Raw genomic sequence first — 26,213 nt, 5'->3', positions numbered from 1 at the left:
TTAGTTAATGACTATAAAACCTTTATTTAATTGTAAACTGAAAAGGATTATTCAGTAAATTTGCCTGTCCCCCCATCCGTGTTTTTATATATAGTACTAGCGTTTCGTCACGTGCTACGCACGTGAACGACATTTACATGACCCGTTATATTTATTAAACATTAACTAAATTAATCAAATTCAAAAAGATTAATATTAAATCAAATTAAATCTATTGACTTTTTAAATACACGTATGCCACATATAATTAAATCTCATGATCATAAAAAAATACTGTAACTATTTGTCTATAAAATTGGATTTGAATAAGGATAAATAACATAAAATTGGGTTTGAATAAGGATAAATAACATAAAAATTCTAATCATGAGTATGTTAACAACTATAAGTCTTTTTAATTTTAAACTCTTAAACTTCAGTTTTTGCCAAACTATAAATTTTTTAATTTCAACTTTTTTATATTTAAAAAATATAACTTTCAGTTCTTATTTATTTTTTAATTTGAAAACTACATCAACTGTATAGTTCATTAATTGAAATACAAATGATTCGTATTAAGAATGAGCAACTATATAAAAACGACTCCTCTTAAAATTAAATTTCTTTTTTTGTATATTATTTTTATTTATTTAAATTATTATTAGAACAAAAGATTAAACATTAATTTAACAAAAAATAGCCTTAAATAACCTAAAAATCAGTAGAATACATAGCTCGTAAAAGATTGCTTACAACAAAAACTTAAACCAAAGAATACATATTTTAGTCGCCAAATAAAATTTAGTTACTTAAAATAAAAACAATAATTAAATTATCATAAAATAAAAGTTAACCTTTTAATTACATGATGAAAGTTTTTTTTTTCCACAAAACAAATGTCTAGTTGATATAAAAAACACCACATGAGAATATCTATTATCAAAGCATAAACATTCTTAAGAACTCCATACTATTGGTACCAACCTGAGTGTTTAAATTATTAAGATTTTGGCTAAAGGACGGAAAACCAACTGGAATAGTTGCATGCCTCGCCTGCACAATTTATTCAAACTATTATATTAGACATATATATATTAGTTGAATGTTCTATATTAGAAGTAGAATCCTAATATAACCTTTCCTCCATGCGGTATTGTTGATAACATTGGCTTTGGTGTTTTATGAATCCTGATCAAATTGAAACTGTGCAAAGATAAGAGAGTTGCTGCGAGTATATTTTTCTTATGCTATGTAATTTAAATTAATCTTTTATTAATTTTATCTTTTAAATTATTAATTATACCGTTAATGAAACCTATTACGGTAATTTTGCCTGTCCCCCCCTTCCCACATATAAGATAGTTATAGATAGATAGATAGATATAGATTAATGAAGCAGTTTTTTTGTAGTATAATTAGTTATTACTCGAATTATTCTAAAAAAGAAAACACCCACCCGAAGCAAAGCGAGAGCTGGGTACCACTAAATCTGAGTGAAACACACAATTTAAGTGGAATTTGAAATTAGAAAAGGCCATGATACATAATCATCCAACGGTCCACAAACAAACTACTTTACAAAATTTAAACGGCACAGATTCAACTGCAGTACTAAAACAACCTGATGTAATCTCTTTAGCATATAAAAACCCGCGTTCAACAGTACTGTACTTTCCTAGCGTTATTCACCAAAAAGAAACGAAACTCTTTCACTTCGAACAGAAACTCCACCGTATCGGCGACGCCAGAGCCAAATCTACGACGCTCTGCAACCTAAAACGACGCAGCTTCATCTACTCCAGGTACTGTTTATTCGTATCCCTTTCTCCCTGTATCATTCACGTATTGCAGTTTCTAGGGTTAGTCCGCTACAACTTTTAGCTAGGGTTTATAGCATTCATTATCATTACTATGCTTCAGTTTTTGCTATTTTGAAGTTAATTTGCGTTCAATTTCGGATCTGCTGTTGTTAATTAATGTTGTTTTACTGTTAATTACTTTTGCTATGGATATACTTAGTTGTCACTTTGTAGGGTAGTGATTGATTGATTGTTTTCAATTTTTGTTTCTCATTTTATGTTTTACCCTCAATTGCTCAGTTTTTATCTTAATCATAGTACTTATCGGTGGTAGTGTATTTTACTATGGCTATTGGATTGCATCACTGATTTTGTATTTTCATGTCGGTAGGTTTTACTATATAGAGAGGGAATTTATTTAATTGAGTATGGGAGATAGTGAGATGGTAGTGGCTGAAACATCTACAGTCACAGAATACACGTCAGCTGTATATACTACTACAACTGCTTACGGTAGTGATACTGGTGCGAACGTTGTTTCTGATTCTACTGTTTATTCCACTGAGGGTACTGCAGCCTTTGCTGCTTCTACTGATGCATCATATAATATGGCAGTGTATGAAGATTCTAGTTTGGCTGTACAAGGGGCTACATATGAGACTAAGCCAGGTGTTGAAGCAGGAGCTGCTAGTGAGAATGCAGAAGCTGCTGGGAATTCATCTTTGGCGCCACCACTGTCTGCTGGTTACAATTCTTCTGCAAATGGAAATGTCGGTAGTGAAACAGGAATAACACCGACTGAGAATGGTACTGCTGCTAATTTTGCTGGAGAAGCTGCTGCTGGGCAACAGTTTGCGCATGAATCAGGTATGTCTTCTGCACTGTGATAATTGAAATATGGTGTAAATTATAGATTTTGTACTTCCAATTTAGTCAGCTACTAGTTCAATTACTATATTAAGTTTGCATCAACAGTGGGCTGTCTTGTTTACTTCTCCTTATCAGTCTTGCCTACTTTTTATCCACCCGGCATAAAATTCATGCTCGTTTAAAAATGCAACTACAAGCTCCTGCAATATTGGCCATTTCCCTTGTCTTATTTATGATTTTTCTGTTTTTGAATTTTGCAAGTTATACTTTATTTCAGTGGCGGAGTTGTGGTATAATCATATTCACTTAAAGTCTATTAGAAATTGTAAACCTTGAGATTGTCTTTCTATATGAAGGAGAGAAGAGAGTCTTGTTCATGAATGCAATAGACCTTGGTAATGCAATTTGGTTCCTGTTCAGTGTCTATTGTACACTTTAGGTGATGTCCTTTTTTAATTTTTGGCTGCTAGAGCATTCATGAAATTAGGAGATTGCGATGCGATTTTCCTTATGAGGAATTATGTCTTCTATCCTTTCTTGGTTATTTAGCTACATGTTTTGAAGCACTCAAGTCCTTAAGAAGAATGCAGATTTTCAGATTCATTAACCAGTACGCTGGCTCTTTAAGGTCTCATATGAATTATATTAATGTTAAGCTAGTCAATTTTAACAAGTAAATTAGCTGAAAATAACTAATGCATAATACGAGACAAAAATTGTAGGTGTAGCTTTGTATTTGACTAGTTGAATTTGAGGTGGACTCTGGTTTGAGGAGGCCATTATTAATTCACATCCCCTTTCCTTAGTTAGCAAGAAACCTCATACATTGGTGAATGAGAGCAGTGTATTTTTGCATGTTTATGCATTTTGAGCCACCAAGGACTTCTTTCTCCTACCTTTAAAAGGAAATTGATGATTTGACTGGCCATTAAGTATGCAAAATGTGCTACAAGTGCAATGTGGATGTCACTCATTGGTACTCTTTAAAAGATTGAATTAGCTTACCTTGGTCTTAGTCTTGCTAATTTTCTTGTTACAAAATCAATTTTTTTTGAACTAAAGAAACCTAGTATCAATAAGTCTGTAATTGTGGGTCAAGGATTTTACACTCAGATTGATGCAATGATTTTTCATCTGATTTCTTATGTTAATTTGTCGTATTGGGGCTTGTTGCTACCAGCTTATGATATTTGTCTCTGTATTTCCTGTTAGAAATGTATATGCTCAAGAGTGTTTTATTTTATTTTTTCCCTGTTCTCTGTAGAGGCACCAATGTCAGCTGAAGAAGAGCGATTGTGGAGTATTGTCAAGGCTAATTCCTTGGACTTTGATGCATGGACTGCCTTGATCGATGAAACAGAGAAGATGGCAGGGGTATGACTTAAAAAATGTGATGCGCTGCTAGGGCCTAAGTGCATAACATTCTTAGACAAAAATATATTTTAATAAATGGGGCAGTTTACTTTTAAAATACACTTCTTTTGTCAGCTATCCTTGAAATGACCTCATCTGTATGACACAGGAAACTTGAATAACTATGATAAACCAACTTTAAGATGAAAAGAAAGATGATATTACACATGCAGCTAAATATGAATAAAGATTCTTTATATTTAATACCTTAGTTATTTGTGGAAAGAAAAATAAATTGAGAAATCCAATATTGATAGATTGAGGATTTGATGTTATTGCAATGGAGAACTTTCTGCAAAGTTAGATCAAGGCTGCAAATTAATAAAATGCATTGGTATACTTTGTGGTGTCACTTGGTGGACATTGGACCTAATATTTATGGCTCTAACATTCTTATATAACTCTGATGCAGGACAAAATATTGAAAATTCGAAAAGTATATGATGCTTTTTTGGCTGAATTCCCATTGTGTTATGGTTATTGGAAGAAGTATGCAGATCATGAGGCACGTGTTGGTTCAATGGACAAAGTAGTGGAGGTATATGAACGGGCAGTTCTGGGGGTGACATATTCAGTGGACATATGGTTGCATTATTGCATATTCACCATAAGCACATATGAAGATCCAGACACCATCAGAAGGTAGTAGGTCTTCATTTTTGCATTGATAGTCTTGAAATACGTTGCGATCATACCATTGTGATATCGTGTCAAGAATGTGATGATTTTGTTATTCTCTAACATGATTTCAGTATGCCTGCAACAGTGGCTCACATTTTGGCGAAAGGTGTGATGGGAATGCTTTAGAATGCATTTTCTGATGTGCAAACCTTTGGTTTTGATGCTACTCTATGGGTAGCTGTTCCAAATTTCTTTTAGGATGTCAAATCTGTTTTCCTGGTGTCATTATACATCTTTCCTTTTCCAATGGTTTGTGTCATAGTAAAATAATTTATTTGAATATCGCTTTATTTAACTTTGACATTCGGAGGTGACTCAATATGCAAAATGCTGCTGGGAGGATCTCGTCCAATTAGGGCTAAGATGGCCTCATTCACTGCTCCATTTCAGACATAATATGGTTTTATAAGGAAGGTAAATGCAGCATTTGGAAGTGTCGTGCTGTTAGAGTGAATTGTTCCTTCTCCTTCAACATTTCTGCCGGTGTCTCCCTTTATGGATGTGTCAACATTAACTGGGTTTGTGTTTATGCTAATGTCCTAAGCATGTTTTCTTTTGTATCAGGCTTTTTGAGAGAGGATTAGCATATGTTGGAACAGATTATTTGTCATGCCCTCTCTGGGACAAGTACATAGAATATGAAGAAGCGCGTGGAGAATGGAGCCATGTCGCCACAATTTACACGAGGATATTAGAGATTCCCAATAAGCGGTTGGATGATTATTTCAATAGGTAAGGGTCTTCTTTCAAAACAAATTTTCTTGGACTTTGTAAACATGTTGCTTTTAATACTTATTAAAGCTCAATGTTTTATGAAGAAAGGGCACATGTATTGTTTACTGTAAATATGTGAATTGTTTTTGCAAGTTGCTGGATCTGTTCATACCTTTTTAGAGGTTGTAGTAATAAAAAGGTGCCAGGGATGATACTGCAAATGTTATATGGTTGCTTTGGTGTTTTTCATTTCACCTGTTCACTTATTTAATAATTTATCTGTTTGGTGTCTCCATTTTGTTGTTTGCTTGTTTATAAAATTATAAACAGTTGCTCTGGTTCTCGCTGTAATTTAATATAAAAAAATTAATGTGCGTAATGGTTCATTAGACATTTTTTTATAACTTACATTTTTTTTGTCTCTTGCAGGTTTAAGGATTTTGCCGCAAGTCACACTTTGTCAGAATTAAGAACAACCGAGGAAGCTGCTGTTGTCGCGGTGCCTGCTGCTTCAGGGGGCGGTAACCAAGAAAATGAGGGAGAAGTTTATCATGCTAGTGAACAATCTTCTGAACCTGTAGTTTCTGGATTAACAGAAGCAGAAGAGTTGGAGAAGTACATTGCCAGTAGAGAAGAGATATATAAGAAAGCTAAAGAGTTTGATTCAAAGATATGTGATTTTGAAAATGCTATTAGGAGGCCCTACTTTCATGTGCGGCCTCTCAATGTTGCCGAGCTTGAAAATTGGCACAACTATTTGGATTTTATAGAAAGAGAAGATTTGGACAAGGTATTTGGTTTTGTTTGTTGTCTTTTCCTGTCTATTTCGCGGTTCCTTAGTTTAGTTGTCCTTGATATACATTGACTTACAGTTAAATAATATCTGCTGCATCATATGCTTTAATGGCTAAACGTTGGATGAAGCTACTTTTTAAACGGGAAATTGAACTGAGACTAAAGCATGGGCCTTCGATTTGGTTTCTATAAGGCTAAGTATTTCAAACTCTCATTTGTTAGTGGACATTCTAGGTTCATGTATGTGTTGAGGTTATATTTTTTCTTAAAATTCATATGTTATGCATGCAGGTATCTTCTTGTGTTCCTAACCATCTATCTATCAGGCTAGGAGGGTCCCTCCTTTCGTATTTGAGGGGCCTTTCTGTTCCCCAATGGAGTACTTGTGCATATCTCCTTTGTGATTTTCCTTTGTGATTTTTGTTCTCCCTTTTGCTATTTAATTGATGGGTTCCCTACTGCTTTCCAGTCTATGATGTTATATTTTTCTGAATCAGGTGGTCAAGTTATATGAACGATGCCTAATTGCTTGTGCCAATTATCCCGAGTATTGGGTACGGTATGTCTTATGCATGGAAGTTTGTGGGAGCATGGATCTTGCTAACAATGCACTTGCTCGTTCAACTCAGGTATTTGTCAAGGTAAGAAAATTCACGTGTGGATTACAGTTCCGATATGTAATTGGATTGTTCATATAACTTCAATAGCCCAGTTGTAATTAGTAATTTAAATACGAAGTAGTTGTGTTTTTATTGAAGGCTATTTGAAGTTGGAGTAAGTTCAGTTCATCTTGCTAAGTTCACAATTGTTTCACACATTAGGTTAATTTAGAATTTATTATTTTAAAAATACTTTACGAGGCTTTGTTGAAGTTTAATTCAATTGGAAAGAAAAATTCTTTCATCATTGCGAAAACTTTTGACATGTGAGTTTAAGTGACTACCGATAATGCTAGTTAGCGAGTTCACTTGCAAACCAATGCATCATGAAAGTCTTATGCTCTAACTATGGCTTTTCCTTGCTCTTTGAGGTGTATAGTGGGTTTACAGGTTAATCTATTTCTTGTATCATCATCGTTGACATCTTGCTTGATATTTAATTGAGGAAATATGGATGCAGTAACGTTTTCTATTTTTCTTTTAGTGTAATGATCTCACAGTTGATTTCTTTGTTTATTCCTAATTTTTTACAGAGACAGCCAGAGATTCACCTTTTTGCTGCCCGTTTTAGAGAGCAGAATGGAGACATACCAGGTGCCCGAGCTGCATACCAACTTTTACACACTGAAACTGCACCTGGTCTTCTTGAAGCAGTTGTTAAGCATGCAAACATGGAATATAGGCTGGTAAGATAATGTCAGCAAGTTCGTAAATGTGAAAAATGGAGACATGAATCTTTTCTTGAAATCTAACTTATTAGTTTTTCCATGGATTGCAGTTTGTTTAACTAAATTTAATTCACTTGCAGGGAAACCTCAATGATGCTTGCTCTTTATATGAGCAGGCCACAGCTATCGAAAAAGGAAAAGAGCATTCTCAGGTGTTACCAATGCTATATGCACAATATTCCCGATTTTTGTATTTGGTAGGTTGGGTTCGGCCTATGCAGCCTTTTCTATATTTTACATGTTTATTATGGTGGAGGAGCAACCTTAAACTGGATCTATATTGGTCACTTCAGATAAATTTTGGATGTTGTCCATCTTTTTTTTTTACACATGTTTATCAATCCCTATGCATCCTTTTCTGAATTGAAAATCAGATAAAATACTCTATGAAATAGTTAAACTACTGAGAAACAATTTAATTATATAAGGTTTAATCATTTTTTCTTTTCTTTTCTGAAGTCTTAGTTTGCTGCTTCTCTAATTATTTTTTTCCTTATATATTTTTAAAGTGGCTTGTGTCCCATTAAATACATAGTATGTTTAGTAATACCTTTATTTTTGGTGTGTGTGTGCATAGGGGAATTTAGGTGGGTTGAAGAAGGATTTATCCTGTATCTAGCAACTTAAACAAGTTCTTGATTTTATTAATTCTTTGAAACTGATTTTGTATGCTTTCTTGTTTTACTGTCCAAGGGCCGTGATGCTTGATGCTTTCTGTCAACAAATTGAAGGTTTTGAGATTTTAATTTCGGCGCTAATTCGCCTTTCTTTTCTATCTTGTTTATAGGTTTCTGGCAATTTGGATAAGGCTAGAGAAATTCTAGTTGAAGCACTTGAGAATGTCCAATTATCAAAACCACTTCTTGAGGTACTCTCTCTTTCTTCTGGACTTTGGACATTGCGAAAATGTCCGAAGCCGTTTTTTATCATGCTTCTTGCAGCTAATTTTTTCCCTTATTTTTTTTCTTAATATTTCTTATGCAGGCCTTCATACATCTTGAATCAATTCAGTCACAACCAAAGCGAATTGATTATTTAGATTCTTTAGTGGAGAAGTTCATCGCATCCAACACAGATAGCTTTGCAAGTGCTGCTGATAGAGAAGAACTATCCTGCATTTTCTTAGAGGTAATTGATCTTTTTAATCCCTTTGCTTGAATTACCAAAAAGACTAATCTCATCTTTTGGTTCTGCATCTGCTTATTGGCTCGAATAGACTTTGCAGGTTAGTTGGTAAATATTACAGTTCAAAATCTTTTTCTGCCATAATTACCACTCTCCTCCCTTTGCTGCTCCAAAAGCTTTAAACTGTATTGGGCAAGACAGTCTGATTTTTTTTTGGCTTAATGCCTTAAAAAACCCCGACCTTTCATCCCCTTTTCAATCCTACCATGACGTTGAAAAATTGTCAATTTTACCCCAATTTGCATTTTTTCATTTCAATTGTACCCTGAAGCATAAAATTGACCTTTATTTATTTGAAAAAAATTCAATAAGTTTTTTTAAAAATGGTCAATTTAATATAAAAAGTTAATTTAATGCAAAAAGAGTCAATTTAGAGAATTTCTCCCAAATTAAAAAAGGTCAATTTTATGCTTTAGGGTACAATTGAAATGAAAAAAATGCAAAATAGGGTAAAATTGACAGATTTGCAACGTCAGGGTAGGATTGAAAAGGGGATGAAAGGTCAGGGTTTTTTAAGACATTAAACCTTTTTTTTTCTATACCGACTTTTATGTTAATAACTTAAAATCAGTTTCAGTCTAGATTTTCTTCCATCCAGCTATATGCTCTATTATCTGCATTTTATATTTGCAGCTGGCCTGTTTGAACCAACTTAATTTAATAAATCTTATACTGACTCGGACCTCCAAAGTTCAAAATTTTGGGTCTTCTGACAAATTAAATCTTAGGTCAGTATGCTGGAGATTGTCTGTTCTGTGTGGTGTGCACATGCTATGTCATGCTATAGTCTATCTTTAGATGGATTTTAATACTCATATAATGGCTACCATTGTTGTCAAACCCGAACTGGACCGGCCGGTTCGACCGGGAAAAACTGAAACAGGTCAGATCACTGGTTTGGGCTGCACTAATAGCCGTCTGATCAGAAAACCGTTGTTTTCTTATCAAACTGGCCGGGTAACCATTTATTTAGAACAATTAAACAGGTAAACCTGGATCCGGCTCGACCAAGTAATCAAGAAACCTGCAGTGTCCTTATTAATGAAAGAGAGAAACTAAGTGTTGTTGCCTGGGATCGAGCTCGGCTAAATGAGATATGCTGATTGCACGTCTAAGTAATCATCAATCTATTTTGAGTTACCTGTCTGCATTTCTGCTTATATGATATATATACATATATATTATGACTGGTTCTTGCAGTCATTATTGTAAATTTCATTATACATAGTATTTGATATATTTTTATAATACGAATTAAATTCCGTTGGGACCCCGGTTGAACCTTAAAACCTTGACCCTCTACTGTCAACGTTTCTATCACTGGGTCGGGTTTAACAACATTGATGACTACCCTCAAAGGTACCCGCGGCTGAATGGTTAACTTAACTTTTATAATTCTTTTCACAGTTATTTTCTTATTTGTTTTACATTTAGATCTATTTATTTTTACAGTTTTTGGGTATGTTTGGGGATGCACAATCTATTAAGAAGGCCGATGATCGGCATGCAAAGCTCTTTCTACCTCATAGAAGCAAGTCAGAGTTAAAGAAGCGCCATGCAGAGGATTACCTAACTTCAGATAAGACAAAATTAGCAAAACCTTATGGTGATGATAGTTCACCTGCACAGTCCCTTATTGGTGCTTATCCTCCAAGTGCACAAAATCAGTGGGCAGCAGGTTATGGTGTGCAGTCTCAAGCTTGGCCACCAGCTACACAAGGACAACAGTGGACTCCTGGCTATGGCCAACAACAGGTGATTACTTCTAGAAGTTTATGCTTTTAAACTAGTAGAATTCATCAAAGGTGCTATTATTTTTGGAATCAGTATATCTCTGGTCATCTTTTTGTTGTGTATCCAGATCAACTAAATTCAGTAGTGCAGATCGTAGACCCTTATTTTCACATAGAAATTAACATCCTTCTCTCTTTTTTAAACAAAAAAAATACTCTCTCAACTACAAGCCAAACTGTTACAATGTTATGTAGCATTTGCACTTTTGTGTTTCTAAACAGTTTTATAGGTCCATTTAAAGAATAAGGATGATAGTATGTTTGATTCTCTTTCAGTTGTCGATGTACATCATCAATTATTAGTGTCTATTTTTTCAAAGATTACAAACAACTTGATTATGATTTTGTGAGTGTTGGGATATCTTTTAGCAGGCTGCATATGGTGGTTATGCAAACAGCTATACTACTCCACAAGTGCCCACTTCTGCTGCACAAACAGCTACATATGGTGCTTATCCTCCAACCTATCCTACCCAGGTACCAAATTGTCAAATTTGCTTCTGTTTGATCTCTTTGCACATATGGTGTTTTCCTTATTGGATTCCACCAGTGGTTATGCTATGCATTCACGTTCTTTTCGCTGCTCATTGCTTGCATTAATTTTGGAAGGAACCTTTGCAAGCAACAACACTCCTAATTTTGGACTTGTGGTCCTGCGAATATTACATGAAAATTGTCTATTAGCGGCGTTTTCTACTTTCCATTTTGACTCGGATATAACTATGAGCAAAATTCTGTATATCGTTGAGCGTATTTTCTTGTTCTTCTTTTAGTTCAAATCACGGCATTATTAAAATTTTCTTCGTCTTCCTTTTCCCGTGCTGATGTTCTTGTTAAATTTTTAGCAGGCTTTCCCTCAACAAAGTTATGCACAACCTGCTGCAACAGCGGCATTGGCTCCAGCACAGCAGCCAGCTGCTGTTCCTCAGCCCTATTGTGGGAGTTACTACTAGCTGGCAGGACTTTTCCGGTCATCAACGATTTCCATGGTTTTGTATGGAACACAAGGGTATGGTGTAGCAGAAATGAATGAATGGAGGTGGGGGATGAAGGAACAAGCTATTTATTTTCTCTAGTCACTATAGCGGCATTGTAGTTAGTCTTAACAATTTTTTTCTTTCTATTTTTGATGTATTTTTAGTGTTAGTTTTCAACAGTTTTTTCATAAGGTAGCCTGGAGTTTATATATTGATACTGAAATGATAATGTGGGAAAAAAAGATTTAGTTTGAAATCTCTTTAGCTTATCAAATCATCTACTATTGCCTTTTTTTTTGTTTTTCTGTTATGATTTATTGTATTTTCTTTTTGACTTGCCTGGCTGTTAAGCTTCCACTTAGAGACCCCAAATGACGAGGCTGGGACGGTTCGCTTTGATTGTTTTGGGGTGGGTTAATTTGGTTTTTATCAACTTAGGTTTAAATTTATCGGCTTCAGATTTTATTGGTTTTATTTTAGGTAATTTTCGGTACTATCAAATTCGAGTTTCTGTCTAGTTAATACAAATTCAGGTCAGTTTTGGTTCATATCTCATTGGGTCTGGATCTATTAGAGTTCGAGTTTTATCAGATTCAGGTAAAACTTGAATTGTATTTGGTTGAAAACAGGGTCAAGCACACAAATAACCTAAATGGTCCCCTTCCTTTCATAAATACATCAGCTAATAAATAAATGCAAAAATCTCTCATAATAAAAAAATAGTTTTCGTAAATACATAAAATCACCAAACACAGAGGTTTTCACTAAAAATAGGACAAAATTACCCTTCTTTAAGAATCCACATTTACAAGATCTGTAAATATTGCCGGCTTCATCATCTCATTCAAGAGGCGGCGACAATCTTCTAGAAACGGCAACGACGATCTCCTAGAAGCGGCGGCGGCGATCTCCATTCCTCTGCTCTACTATCCTTCCTTTCTCTGCTCCGATGTCCTTCGCTCCTCTACTCTATTGTCTTTTGTTCCGCGCGTTCCGCCAAACCTTTGTCCATCCACTTCGTCGTTCCACTGCTCCTCCGTTCAATCGTTTTTCATCAATGTTGGTCCTGGCATCGTTGGTGCCTCTCGCTCACACTATCAGAAAGGTAATAATAATTCATTTTTTATTATTTTTCATTTTTCTTTTCATTTTTTTTTAACTTTTGCTTTAGCCTTTAGATTCAACGTATTTTTTATTGACATTTATGATCTAGTAAGCTTTTGTTTGAAAAAATGAATCTTTACCAGTCCTTTTGAATTCTTAATGCATTTTAATTTTCTTAGTAGTTATCAATGTTGACACAATTTGTGATCTGGGTTAACTCTAGTTTTTCATAAATTTTTTGTTGTTGACTAACATTGTAAAAAGATATTTGGAATTATACAGGTTAAATGATGTGTATATGTGCTTGTTGTTTATTGCGAGAATAGTCTAAGCTGATTCTTTTCTTATTGTATTGGATTTTGCTTATCAACTAACCTATGTTATATATCTGTCTGATTATCTAAGTGTAACATATATCATCATGGAATTTATTGAATTTGGTGCATCTAAAGGCAATAAGGTGGATGGCAAAACTTTAATTGGCTTATTGTTGTATTATCACTTTATACTTGTAGGACTAAATCGTTTGCTTGTGGTGGTCCGTCTTAGGAAGGAAGCTTGTTGAAATACATAAAACTGGAAATTTTCAAAAAGGTTTTGGATTTGATGTTGAAAATACAATTGGCTGGTGGAAATTTTGAGTCACTATTATTCCTATCATTGTTTGGCATGTTATTAATGGAAATTTAAGTAACTTGATGCTTAACTCTGTTTTGAATTTGTTTAGTTCTAATACCTCTATTGGTGATTTTTTTATTGAGTGTGTGAATAAAAATGTTATCCTGGAGCAGAATTTCATGTCACTGAGGAATATTGATCCAGAAGAAGAAAAGTTGTGGTCTCTAATATGCATCAAGACAAGGCTCCCGTTCCTGATGGGTTAAACCCCAAGTTTTTTCAGAAATATTATTTGGTTATACCATATAATAACTCTGTAGCATTTCAAGATGGATTCCGTTCCAATCTTGATTATGGCATACTGCCATGTATATTCAGGGTGAATATTGAGAATCAACTCTTGCTGGTTGTGTTATTGATTTTTAAAATATTGGATTATATGTTTTGGTTCATGTTCTCTGTTTTGTCAAAAATAATAAAAACATATGGTTGATTTTCGGTTGATATTTAGTTAATCTTTAATTGACATTTGATTAATCTTTAGTTGATATTTGTTTGATTAATCTTTAGTTGATATCTGTTTGATTAATCTTTAGTTGACATTTAGTTAATCTATAAACACAAAAGAATTCAAATGTACTAAAAATTAATATAATATTTAAAACATAAAATATATGGTTAATATTCAGTTGACATTTAGTTGATCTTCCGTTGAATTTGGTTGATCTTTAAAATTGGTAAACTTATATAATAATAGTTATAACAAATTAAAGTGAATTCGTCAAAACAGTGGAAATCGTCACTTGTCAATATTAAGAAGTGAAAAAAATGATAATAACAGTTTAAAAATGTGTCGTGGCAAAAGTTTTGGATTCGAATCTCACTAAGAGTAAAATTATTTTTTATTTAATTTTTTTAATATTTTACCACAACTGTTGACCGAACATCGCAGTTGATATTTTACATGTAGATATTAAATTTATTTTAGTTTTAAATTTAAATGAAATTGGTAAGAAATTTCAATAACTAATATTTTAATAAATAAATTTCGTTAAAGACAATAAAAATATTTGGTTGATCTTCGGTAGATATTAAGTTGACATCCAGTTGATTTACGGTTGACATTTAGTTGATTTATAGTTGACATTTAATTGATCTTTACAAATTGGTAAAAATTTAAAATAACGGCTTCAACAAATTTAAGCGAACTCGTCAAAACAGTAAAATCGTCACTTGTCAACATTAAGAAATGAAAAAATAGATAATAATAGTTTTAAAATGTGTCACAGAAGAATTTTTGAATTCGAATCCCACTGAGAGCAAAATGATATTTTATTTAATTTTTTTAGTACTTTACCACAACTATTGACCGACCACTGCAGATGGCATTTTACATGTAGAGATCAAATTTAACTTGATTTTAAATTTATATGTAAGTGATAACAAATTATAATAACTAATATTTAAATAAATAAATTTTGCCAAAGATAATGAAAATATTTGGTTGACATTCGGTTGATTTATGGTTGACATGTAGTTGAATTTTAGTTGACGTTTGGTTGATTTATAGTTGACATGTAGTTGATTTTTAGTTGATATTTAATTGATCTTTTATTGACATTTGTTTGATCTTTAAAATTTAAAAAATTATAAAATAAGAATTTCAACAGAATAAAACAAACCCGTCAAAACAGTAGAAATCAACGTTTGTCAACATTAAAAAGGGGAAAATGGTAATAATTGTCTAAAAATGGAGTGCGAAAGAAAAATAAAAAATAAAACTTTTCATATTTGGTTGACATTTGGTTGATTTTCAGTTGATTTGTAGTTGATTTTAAATTGACATTTAGTTTATATTATAAATTAGTCATATTACAAAAAACAATCAATAGATTAAAGAGAATTTAAAAAAAAAAGTCAAAACTGACACTTATTGGCCTTTATAAAACATGGTCAAAAAGATAAATTTAATAGATTTAGAAAAGTAAAACCAATAAACAAACAAACACCCACTTAACTTTAAAAGAAATCATAAATCTATTAGAACAAAATTTACACCAAAAAAAGAATAAAATACAAATGATAAAGATATAAGGTTAATTTAAACAAACATCTGACATTTGCATATTTATAATTAGTAAGATTGTCTTTACCGGTCATAACAAGTTGATTTTTTTTTGTTTTTTCAAAGAAACACTAAAACAGCAAACAACTAAGATCCAAACCAGCAGTACCCTTCACTACTCATAACCATCTTATCTCTTTTCCAGATTGGATCTAAAAATGCAGGATGCTCTTCATACCAGATTCTACTCGTCTTCGACTCCGTTATTGCATCCAATTCATGGGCTATCTGGTTTGCTTCTCTGTGAGTAAAACACCAAAGAACTTGATCGAAACTCCTCGCTAAAATATGCAGTTCCTTAATAAGATCGTCTAACTCATTTAAACAGTTCGCTTCATAATTCAAAGCAAAAATAAGTTAGGCATTGCCACTCTTCACAATTAACTTTGAACAACCACAATCCTTGGCAAGTTGCAGTCCCAACATCATAGCTTCTTCTTTGGCAGAAATTATATCAATACAGTTTTCAATCAGCTTACTGCCGCATCCATCATATTCCCATCTGCATTTCAGATAATACTCCCAAGACAACCCAAACCATCAGAAGCTTTCCCCGCATCCGAGTTGAGTTTTATCCAACCAACGGTTGGCCGCTTTCACGTTATACCCGATTTCTCATTTTGATGCTCCCATCCTTTATTAGCTTCCTAATGCTATGAGAACACATTACCACACAACTTCAGAATTTGCTTATAACATGGACTGGAATCCAAAGATTATCATGAGAAGGATTGAATATCAACAAAAATACTATCAAAAGATCTTATCATCTAACTAAAACCCTCTACTATTCCTGTATTATGCATACAAAACTATCAATCTATATTTTCAGATTTATTTCCAGTAACACCCAAACAGAAAAAAGGAGAGGAAACAAATCAGAAAATTAATAACAAAACCAAAAGACTCATCAAAAAAAAAATTGAAAAGAGATTGGAGGCTTGCCTTTTCAGAAAATCCAAACAATGATTGTTCCTCATTTTCTGGAATGTTATAGATCTAATCGATTTGGCCTAATCGAGAAGGAGCTTGATTGAGATTAGACGGAAGGTTTTCGGTTGCGGCAGTCATCGGTGGTCGTCGGAGCATAAACGGAAGTCATGGACGGTCGTCGGAGCATGGGATATGGTTAGCGACAGTGGTAGAGCTTGAATGTTGGATCTTTGCCTTGGCTTGAGGATAACAGGGATAAAAAAGGAATAAAAATATTTTGAGGTATAAATGAAAAGACAAAAAATAAAATGAGAGATTTCTGCACATAACATTTTTTTGAGTCGCTAATGTATACTTTTATAGAAATTGAGATATAGGGTGTAATTTCCTCTTGAAAACACCAGGTTACTTTTTTGATAGCCCATTTCACAAAATAAAATTAATGAGAATTTTTGCACCAAACTTCCATTTTGATTTGGTACTTGAAAGGTTACAGTCTCTGTCGTAACAATAAAAGTGCTTCATTTTGTTGCCTAATTAAATCAGAAAGCGTTCCAAAGATAACCCTGAGTTCTTGGAATGAGTCCACTTCCTTTTGTTTTGGTAAACACTTCTATTTATAGCTTACTCTCTCTTTTTTCCTTTCCAATCTCTGCTCTTCACTACAAAAGTAGTTTGTACTTTGTAAATGCCCACTTCTATCCTACATTCAGCTGCACTCACTATGATACAATTCATACGATCAGTGTTAAAAACCGAATCTGTGTTCTAAATAGAATATAAAAAAATTATATAATTTTTACGGTTTAATAACTTTTAGTTTTAACTGATTTCTATTCAAAAAGGTTTTACAGTATTTTTTATTTTTAAGAAAGAACCCATCCAGACTGACTTTCGGCTCTCGCTCGAATCGGCTGGTCGGTTCAGTTCTTATTCTTAAAACAGAGCTACAATAACATCATAACCCAATCTCAACCGTTGGATGTTTATCCCTTTAAGAAACTACAAAGGACAATTTCACTATAAACTTTATCCCACAAAATTCCACTTGTTTATTCAGAAAATAATGTGAAAATTTAAAATGAAATGACATTATTTTAATGCGTAAACACAGAAAGATTAAAGATTAAAAATTCTTATAAAGTAATTCTTTAAATTAATTCTCATAGTTGGAGTTTTTTTTTACAATTCTAGTATTCTAGCTAATTTGGAATTAATTCATTAATTTTCCTATTTGAGCTAAACACACTTTACCAATTTACCTCAGACAAAATTCTAGTAATATATACATTTAGGTTTTGATTCTAAATCTAATACTGACACGTGTACAGCTATGATTACATGCAGCTAATCCCTATTACTCTTTTTACTTTCAATTAGCAAATCATAATAATACACTACATTAGTAATTTTTTGTTCTTAATTTCATTTCCGCAGATCTATAAAAATTAAATCTACAAAAAAAATCTCTTTAAAAAGAAAAAAGAAACGTTTTTTTTGGTAACAGTTTAATCCTATTCCTATTATATATCTGAGGATTCTTCTTTCTTCTTCTGGGTTTAGCAAATCTTTACAAAGAAAAAAAATAACATTTTCATTTAACACTCTAAAGAGTAAACATCCAAACACTTATATAAACCCTAAAATTTTGGGTTTTGAGGAAAAAATTACTATTCATCATCATCATCAGATCTCCACAAGAAAAAAAGATTCAATCTTTTCTGTTTTTGTTTGGTAATAATGGCGAGTTCATACCCGGGTGCTGATCGGGTAATTAATGTTCTTGGTTTTTGTTTGTATTGATGATAAATTTTAGTGTGTTTTTGTTTGAATTGACGATAACTTTTGAAAAAGATGTAAAATCTTTAGTGTGTTTTTGTTTGTTTTGATGATAAATTTTGAAAAGATGTGAACTTTAATGTGTTTTTGTGTTGTTTGGATAGGTGGGATCGTATTTTGTAGCGCAGTATTATCAGGTGTTTCAACAGCATCCTGATCTTGTTCATCAGTTTTATGATGATTCCAGTTCTATGATTCGTATTGATGGCGATTCCACCCAATCTGCTTCTTCAATGCTGGTATTTTTTTTTTGAATTTTTTTGATGAAATGATGCTCATATGCTAATTTTTATTATAATTGTGTTTTGGTTGTTGTTTGTGATTCATAAATTGATCGAATTCTTTTGTAGTTACTGAACTGTCTGAATCTTTGATTGTTATTTTATCTTTGGCATGTCTTTTTTAAGTGTTTGCTGTCGATATATTTAGTATAATTACATATCAATATGATTTGATGTCGCTTCTTATTTGCGAATTAATAACTGTGGAACCTGTATTTGGGCATTTTGATTTCGGGTTCTTTGGTGGGTGCGGTCTTGAGCGGTATTTTGGTTGTTTTTCTAGTTAATTAACTTATTATTATTGTTTCTATCCAGCAAATCCACACTCTTGTCACTTCTTTAGCTTTTACTGCAATTGAGATCAAGACCATTAATTCGCTCGAGTCATGGAATGGAGGTCTTACGGTGATGGTTTCTGGATCTATTAAAAACAAGGATGTCGGTGGCAGGAGGAGTTTTGTGCAGAGCTTTTTCTTGGCTCCTCAGGAGAAGGGCTACTTTGTTCTTAATGATATCTTCCAGTTTATTGACGAGGAAAGTATTTACCAGCAGCATCAGCTTCCTGTCTCATCTGAAAATGTATACCAGCAACATTCAGCTGGGATATCATCTGAGGACATTCATGACACACAATTGAATGCTTCTAGCAATCTTCTAGAGCCTCCAGGTAATGAATTGACTGCTGTGCGATTGGGAGATCATATGATTAGGTCATTATTTTTAAATTAAGGCTCTATAATATGGTTTTGTTCGTACTTATGAGAAGAAGGCACAAAAGCCATTGTCATGCTGCTAGCTTGGTGAAGTGACGTGCTTTGTTTGATAGTCAGCTGCATTGTGTTCCTGTTTTCTATTTTTGCTGTTGCTTATAGATATAAGTATTTGCGCTCTATGTGCGCACGCCTTTGGGCCTACAATCAAATGGTAAAAGGGCTATGGTGGGACTGGGAGCCAATTCTTAATTTTTGAACTGCTGATACAAAAAAAGACGTAGTAGACCAAATTTATTTAAGTATGCGGCTATAAAGTAGCTTCTGAATGAATGTTATTGTTTTTGCCATACTTTGCATATGATATTAATGATTGATTTGATTATAGGACTACGATTTTTATTTTGTTTAAACCTTTGAATTTGTAGTTTCCGACTATGCTTTGGAAGAAGAAGCTAGGGAGTATGTGGACTCAGTGCATATAGAAGATGATCCAGTGGACAAGTACAGTCTCCCAGAACAACAGTTGCAGCAAGATTTTGAGACTGAAGTCGTAGTTGAAGAAACTCCTGTTGAGGAGACACCTACTTCATTTCAAGGTGTTGTGAATGTTGTGCAAGATTCTCCAGCTGTTGCTTGGGAAGAACCTACAGAAGATGCTCCACGGAAAACTTATGCATCTATTGTACGTGCCAATTCTGTTATTCCTTTTATGCTTTCCTAGGTTCTTTTACGTACCTCTGTTTTTGCATCCTCATAAAAGTTTGAAGCTGTTCTTGAATTCCAATTTTGCGTGAGAGGCAAGTAAGTAGAGAAATAGGATCATACAATGTGGTTGAGGAATGGTAATGAGCAGCCAGTATTTGGCATTAAATTCTTTAGGCAGAGCATTTCAAGAGCAGGAACAATAATTCTTTTTTCTTCTTGTTTTCTAAAAAGCTGCAAGGTTGGTGGTATACTAACTAATTTCTTTTTTTGTTTCCTTTGCATTGGTGTAAATTTGACAGTTACGGGTTGCTAGGGGTCAGTCATCAGTTGCGACTCATACACCTGCGACTCATTCACCTGCTACTCATCCACCAGCTACTCTTCCACCTGCTACTCATCCACCTATTAACAAGAGTCTCCCAACGACTTCTGATTGGAATCATGTACCGGAATCCACACCTCAGCCATCAGACTCTGGATTGTCTAATCTGTCTGATTCTGGATTTGAAGCAAACGACAACTTCGGACTAGATGAAGGTCAAGCTCTTAAATTTCAGTACTCTAAAGATATGCTAATTGTTGTTTTTATAAAGCATTCCTGCTATAGTTCTGCATTCTACCTGTCTATTTTTTGTTGGAATTTTTATTTGCTGAGCTTTTCATAAAGTAATATGGCTGATATTTTGGATTTAGTCAATGGACAAGGTCAAATATGAGCCATCTTTTGAATGCATGGATTCCTTTTCAAATAGTTTTGGCACTATGTAAACATTAGACAACTACTTCATTCCAAAAAATACTTTTTTATTCAACTAATCTCTCACTGTCTTTTCGGTTAACCCCCTTCTCCTCCACCCCTAAGCAGCTCATAAATGATTTTACCTAGTTTAAAACTTGTTATTTGTATTGCCTGACACTTGAGGGAAGATATAATCATTGCAATTAACATAATCCTTTTTTTCAGGTGAACCAAAATCTGTCTATGTTAGAAACTTGCCATCTGATATCACTGCTGCCGAACTTGATGAGGTATTTAGGAACTTTGGCAGAATCAAGCCTGATGGTGTGTTTGTAAGGAATCGGAAGGTAAATCTATTTCTCCTTTTCTTCCTAAGTACGAATCTTACTTGTACAAACTTGAAATTAGCTGAAATGCATTTTATTCGCACAGGATGTTATTGGCGTTTGCTATGCTTTCGTTGAGTTTGAAGACCTTGCGAGTGTTCAAAATGCAGTCCAGGTTTTGATAAGTTTTCTTTAAGTTTTATTTTTCGCTTAATATATGTTTTCTAAATATATATAATGCACCTGACTGCTGTATATTGCGTTGTTGTCAAACCCAAACCGGTTCAATTGAAAAACCCGCAAACCGGCCAGATCACCGGTTCGGGTTGCACCTAAATCCCTTATAATTAGAAACCCGCCGGTTTTATATCAAATCGGCCGGGTAACCATCCAGTTAGAGCCATTAACCAGAAGATCCGGATTCAGTTTGATTAATAATAAAGGAACCAGCTCAATATCCTTATTAATAATCAAAGAAATTAAATGAGGATGCTGAGGATCGAACCCAGCATCTCTTGAGATAAAGGAGCTGCACACTAAACCACCAAGCTCAACTGAATGCTTGTCTATATTTCTTATTATATTATAAATGGTTATAATTTTATTTTCCCATAACATGGGTTGAACTCTGGTTGAACCCTGGTTGAACCCTGGTTGAACCCTGGTTGAACCTTAGACCCTTGACCCTTTACTGTCACCGGTTCAAGCACCGGGTCGGTTTTGACAACATTGGTATATTGTAACTTATGCTTGTTTTTTAGCCTTCACTATTCTTTTTTTTTTGTCATTGCCTAGACTCCAACCTTTGTTGTTTTACTTTTAATTAATCACTGAAATTGCTATTTGTGGCAATTTGCTACAGTGCTTTCAAATGATGCCACCTTAAGTATTAGTAGTGTTTCAAACATAGAGAATTGGTCCATCCATTTAAGCTTCTGAAGATGAAAAAACAAACAATGGAATTTAAATTTATGTTAATGCACTTTAAAAATTTAATGAAAATATGTTGTTGGCTTTGTACTTCTAGTTATACGATTAGGACTTCTGTATTATTCAATGCATCCATAATTCACTATTATTAAAGCTAAACAAATGGACAAATTTCAAATTATAAAATAGTTTATTTTTCTAATGTTGATACAAGCGTACACATTTATTTCCCATTTTTGAAGCATTTTCTGAATGAAGTGTTGTGGGCATATATCATTCTGACCTAATCTTGTCTTTCCTTTAGGCATCTCCGATACAGCTGGCTGGAAGGCAGGTCTACATTGAGGAGCGAAGGCCAAACACTGGCATTGCTTCTCGAGGTGGAGGAGGTAGTTTAGTCATTAATGCATTCTATTATTTAGATGTACTTTCATTTTTGATCTCATTACTATCTTTCTTTTCTGAGAGCTATAGTGTTTTTGAAGTGTTTGGTTATTCTGTTACTTGCACTAGTGAAGTTGTTCCCATCTAAGAAATATGCTCTCTCGTGGATGAATAATTTACCCATAAACTATGTGAAGCACAGAGCAATCATGATTTCCTAGCTTTATAGGCTTATCTATGGATGTAGCTTCGTGTTTTGATATTGATGCATGTTCTGGTTGTATGAGCTTTGATGTTTTAAATTAGATGCATGATCTAGTTATTCATAGTAATTAGAGTCCGTGCTAAGAATATATTGCATTATATACAGTGGTAATAGTAGATTGTTTTTTTTGAATAGTTATTTGTGGTAGTAGTAGATAGCAATAGTTACTTGTGTAATTGCCATTTTACTTTCATAATGTATGATTCGTGCAATCAAAACTCACCTGCTGAATCTTTCTTTTTTGTGGGTGTGCAATTATGTTTTGAACACTGGAAGCTTTAGATGATTGTAAAATGAAAAAAAAAATAAAAATTGTTCGCCTAAATTGTGCTTTGCTGTTTAATCAGTTCGAGGTGGAAGAGGAAGAGGCCGAGGCAGTTATCTAGCAGATGCACCAAGAGGGCGATTTGGTTCCCGCCCTGTGGGGGGCAGGGGAAGCAATCAAGATGGCGGTGACTACTCTAGACCCAGAGGTAATGGTTTCTATCAGCAGCGGGCTTCACGATAGGAGAAAGGCTAATAACCAGTGTGTTCCAGCCGGAAGCGCTCAGGCTTACATCCAGGTTTTTGATCTAGAACAATTGTAACAAGTTTTTTGAGTGATTGATTTCCCAATCAAATGTCTTTCTTTCGACGTGTACTTTTTTGAGGTGTGCTATTACAGATGGAGTGTTAGAGATAAACGTTTATTGTTTTTGTTGTTTCTGATGGGTATAGCTGCATTTGAGATCCCCTTGAATGGTTTTATATGCAATTCAGGCGGGAGATTTTTATAGGCTATACAATCCTCTTTAGTTTTAAAATTTGCATCTCCCGGACACTGCTTGCTCTCTCTGCGCACATCGCCGGGGTCTGAGTTACATAGGGATTGACTCATGGACAAATTTCTTTAAGCAATGTAGAACATAAAGATAAACATTTATTTTAACTAGCTTACACACTAAATTTTCAAGTCACTCAATGTTATGTTCCTAGATTTACACAATTCATGGTAATTTTGCTGGACCAGTTTCATTTTTGGAAACGAGGGTCGTTTCTATAGCACTAAGAAAAACTCTCTAGGACGTCAAATCTGTTCTGAATGCAGTTTTTGCACAAGTTGACGCAGTTATGCATGTGTAGAAGCCATTACACCTCCATGGAAATGAGGTGACATGGTATCAAAATCTCTTGCTGCATTACATTCATCTTCGTCTTCCTCTGTTTCCCACAAGAAACTAGCATATGCTGCATGTACATGGCTGTAAATCCAGAAATTTAACTCAATTCAGCTCTTGTACATTTGTTTTTTTGTTTAAACAATATATTTACCCAAAACTGAATTAGTTGAATGAATTGCCTGAACAAACTGAACCGATTCACAACCAAACTTATCATATGTTGAAAGCACATACCTATCTGCTGGAGAAGCTCGAACTGCTCTTTCGAAGTAGCTCGAAGCTCTATCTAGATCATGATGTAATTCCCACACCAACTTTGCATATTGTGACAGAATCTCGCCGTCTTCAGGATCGGCCAGTATAGCTCTCGAGTAGTACTCTTCTGCTCCATGAAGATCGCCCTTTGTCTGAAAACCGAAATCATGGTATCAATTTTCATCAAAATATGCATCAAATACTTCTGTAATAATTCAAAAAGAACTAACCTGATAGAGAAACTGAGCATAGTTCCTTAAAAACAAGGAATTCCCAGGATTTTCCTGAACCATCTTTTTATAATACTCTTCTGTATCTTGCCTCTCTCCTCCACCATCTCCAGCAGCCCAACGAAATCCACCACCTCCACCGCCGCTGCCAACTCTACCACCACCACCACCACCTCCTCCACCACCACCACCACCAATCCCTAGCCCTCTAGCAAGATACATCTCTTCATTAATAAACCCCTTTTCCTCTTCAAACCCCACTTCCCAATTTCTCTCCATCAAACTTAAACCACTGTTTGCCACCATTTGAACTCTCTCTTCCTCCTCCATATGAAACTCACTCCCATCATCGTCATCACCATCATCGTCTTCATCGCAATCTTCTTCTCCGATCCGATTCTTTAAGTTATAGCAAGAGAAAGAGGGTATAGTTTCCAACATCAAACACTTTTGTCTCCCAGAAAATGAAATTTTCTTGGGCTGACTCGAAAGTTGACAATCTTCATCAAGTAGTCCATCCAAGTTGCTCTCAGATTGAGCTCTTCGAATGATGCCGCCTTTACGCGAAAAATGGTCAGATGATTCAGAAATGGAAGGAGAAGAACTGCAAGAATTAACTGTAGTAGTGGAGAGATTGAGACAGCTAATTTGATGATACGGGGATTTAATATTGTTGTTTAGGGTGTCTGAAAATGGGGAAAGCAGAGATCCAAGAACTGGAGTTGAAGAGCTTCTTAGCAGCATTATGGCTGTAATTTTGTGTATTGTCGGAATAAAAAAATGAGAGTAATTTGGGTGAAAAAGATGTCAACTTTAAAACAGAAAGATTGTGAATAAGAGATTGGACAGAGAGAGGATGATAGAAAGATTCGATATTTTTGTTGTAAGAAAATTAAATGAGTTTGGTGTGGAAGAAATTTATAATGGATTGGGATTCCCTTAAGTTCATTTTCAACTTGAGGGGGTCATGTTCAGATCTACACCGTTCATTATAAAATGAACGGTGTAGATTAAAAAGATATAATTTTAATTAAATTAATCTACGCTGTTTATTTTATAATGAACGGTGTAGATCTGAACATGACCCCCTCAAGTTGAAAATGAACTTGAGGGAATCCCAATCCATTTATAATTATTTTGTGCGGTGGAGAAAGGCTTTGAATGATGTAATTTGTCAGTGAAGAAAAAAAAATCAGTTTTGTACTTGTTTAGTGGACACATGCAAATGGGCACATGGTTCGGGTTAGGTGGGTGGAACTATTATTTGTGAAAAAGCATACATTAATAAAGACACGGGTCCATTTGTATTACAGTTTTCTTCTCTCGAACAAAGGGAAAAGGGGCAAATATGCCCCTATAGTATATAGGGGAGAGCAACTTAGCCTTTAATGAATTTTCGACCTCAATTAACCTCTTAACGATTGAAAACTGGTGTAAATAAGCCCTTCATTTTAACGATGTTAAAAGATTGAATAACTCTGTTTGTTAAGAATAATTATACAACGCAACGGTTGCGCCACGCCATTCGTACCATAAACCAATGAGGCGTTAGCTATGTGCAAAACTCTTTTGACCCAATTTTTTTTTGTCGAATTGGGATTTCAGTTGTTGCAATTTCAATATAGTTACCTGCAGCAGCCAAGGGTATCTTGAAGAATTTGAATGTCTGGTTGGTCGGTTTCTGGCCCTTTTTTAGGTGGTATTTGCTCTTGCTTGTCGGAGTGGCGTGTTCTCCGTTTAGCTCATAACCACCCGTCTGTTCTTGAAAGAGTTGAATGTTAGCTTCTTGAATCTCACCAGAAAACTTCCTAATTTTTGGTGTTGGTTAGCTGTAAATGGGTTGGTCAAGTTTTAATGGTGGAGAGGAAAGGATTATTGGGTTAAAGAGTTTTGAAGGTGGAGACTGGAGAAATGTTTTAATCACACGTGGACACCACATCAGCATCAATAACTTTAAACATAGACAATGTTTAGCGGAGCTGTTTATTTTCCAACATCGTTAAAACGAAGGGC

At 34.4% G+C, this 26,213-nt stretch overlaps 3 protein-coding genes and 1 long non-coding RNA gene across 9 annotated transcripts; 3 read left to right on the top strand and 1 right to left on the bottom strand.

The window, feature by feature from the left end:
- Positions 1 to 1,643: 1,643 nt before the first annotated feature.
- Positions 1,644 to 11,849, top strand: LOC126657472 (pre-mRNA-processing factor 39-1). Of its 6 annotated transcripts, none has more exons than XM_050352167.2 (15): positions 1,644 to 1,781; positions 2,170 to 2,291; positions 2,394 to 2,645; positions 3,913 to 4,022; positions 4,474 to 4,703; positions 5,307 to 5,474; positions 5,886 to 6,246; positions 6,749 to 6,892; positions 7,444 to 7,596; positions 7,719 to 7,835; positions 8,426 to 8,506; positions 8,623 to 8,766; positions 10,276 to 10,578; positions 10,986 to 11,093; positions 11,462 to 11,849. In XM_050352167.2, the coding sequence occupies exons 2-15, from the start codon at positions 2,207 to 2,209 to the stop codon at positions 11,567 to 11,569; spliced, it is 2,364 nt and encodes a 787-aa protein (XP_050208124.1). In that variant the 5' UTR covers positions 1,644 to 1,781; positions 2,170 to 2,206; the 3' UTR covers positions 11,570 to 11,849. The 6 variants fall into 6 exon arrangements, with proteins under 6 accessions (XP_050208124.1, XP_050208123.1, XP_050208122.1 ...); XM_050352166.2 differs by having other exon boundaries at positions 2,170 to 2,303; XM_050352165.2 differs by having other exon boundaries at positions 2,170 to 2,645; positions 10,989 to 11,093; positions 11,465 to 11,849.
- Positions 11,850 to 12,337: 488 nt separating this feature from the next.
- LOC126657493 (uncharacterized) lies at positions 12,338 to 13,831 on the top strand. Its single transcript, XR_007633349.2, has 2 exons — positions 12,338 to 12,698; positions 13,489 to 13,831. It is a non-coding gene; the product is annotated as an uncharacterized LOC126657493 (long non-coding RNA).
- A 4,039-nt stretch (positions 13,832 to 17,870) lies between these two features.
- LOC126655239 (nuclear transport factor 2) lies at positions 17,871 to 23,238 on the top strand. Its single transcript, XM_050349314.2, has 9 exons — positions 17,871 to 18,143; positions 18,317 to 18,451; positions 18,809 to 19,160; positions 19,632 to 19,888; positions 20,211 to 20,448; positions 20,876 to 20,997; positions 21,083 to 21,151; positions 22,211 to 22,295; positions 22,903 to 23,238. The coding sequence occupies exons 1-9, from the start codon at positions 18,114 to 18,116 to the stop codon at positions 23,061 to 23,063; spliced, it is 1,449 nt and encodes a 482-aa protein (XP_050205271.1). The 5' UTR covers positions 17,871 to 18,113; the 3' UTR covers positions 23,064 to 23,238.
- Positions 23,239 to 23,454: 216 nt separating this feature from the next.
- LOC126655240 (uncharacterized) lies at positions 23,455 to 25,086 on the bottom strand. The gene is made up of 3 exons (XM_050349315.2): positions 24,201 to 25,086; positions 23,950 to 24,122; positions 23,455 to 23,796 (listed from the first exon to the last, which is right to left on the bottom strand). The coding sequence occupies exons 1-3, from the start codon at positions 24,942 to 24,944 to the stop codon at positions 23,664 to 23,666; spliced, it is 1,050 nt and encodes a 349-aa protein (XP_050205272.1). The 5' UTR covers positions 24,945 to 25,086; the 3' UTR covers positions 23,455 to 23,663.
- Between the last annotated feature and the right edge of the window lie 1,127 nt (positions 25,087 to 26,213).

Source organism: Mercurialis annua, linkage group LG7, assembly GCF_937616625.2.
Source record: "Mercurialis annua linkage group LG7, ddMerAnnu1.2, whole genome shotgun sequence".
Classification (NCBI taxonomy): domain Eukaryota; kingdom Viridiplantae; phylum Streptophyta; class Magnoliopsida; order Malpighiales; family Euphorbiaceae; genus Mercurialis; species Mercurialis annua.
Note: the sequence above shows the minus strand (reverse complement) of the source record. Positions and strands in the feature narration are given on the sequence as shown.

What these genes read in the sequence shown, in the direction of transcription:
- LOC126657472 (XM_050352162.2), top strand. Translation starts at nt 2,207, where the DNA reads ATGGGAGATAGTGAGATGGTAGTGGCTGAAACATCTACAGTCACAGAA. An exon ending in AAACAGAGAAGATGGCAGGG is followed by an intron (nt 4,023 to 4,473) that starts GTATGACTTAAA and finishes ACTCTGATGCAG; the next exon opens with GACAAAATATTGAAAATTCG. An exon ending in TTGGATGATTATTTCAATAG is followed by an intron (nt 5,475 to 5,885) that starts GTAAGGGTCTTC and finishes TGTCTCTTGCAG; the next exon opens with GTTTAAGGATTTTGCCGCAA.
- LOC126655240 (XM_050349315.2), bottom strand. Translation starts at nt 24,944, where the DNA reads ATGCTGCTAAGAAGCTCTTCAACTCCAGTTCTTGGATCTCTGCTTTCC. An exon ending in ATGCTCAGTTTCTCTATCAG is followed by an intron (nt 24,123 to 24,200) that starts GTTAGTTCTTTT and finishes TTCGGTTTTCAG; the next exon opens with ACAAAGGGCGATCTTCATGG. An exon ending in CGAGCTTCTCCAGCAGATAG is followed by an intron (nt 23,797 to 23,949) that starts GTATGTGCTTTC and finishes CTGGATTTACAG; the next exon opens with CCATGTACATGCAGCATATG.
- LOC126655239 (XM_050349314.2), top strand. Translation starts at nt 18,114, where the DNA reads ATGGCGAGTTCATACCCGGGTGCTGATCGG. An exon ending in CATACCCGGGTGCTGATCGG is followed by an intron (nt 18,144 to 18,316) that starts GTAATTAATGTT and finishes TTGTTTGGATAG; the next exon opens with GTGGGATCGTATTTTGTAGC. An exon ending in CAATCTTCTAGAGCCTCCAG is followed by an intron (nt 19,161 to 19,631) that starts GTAATGAATTGA and finishes TTGAATTTGTAG; the next exon opens with TTTCCGACTATGCTTTGGAA.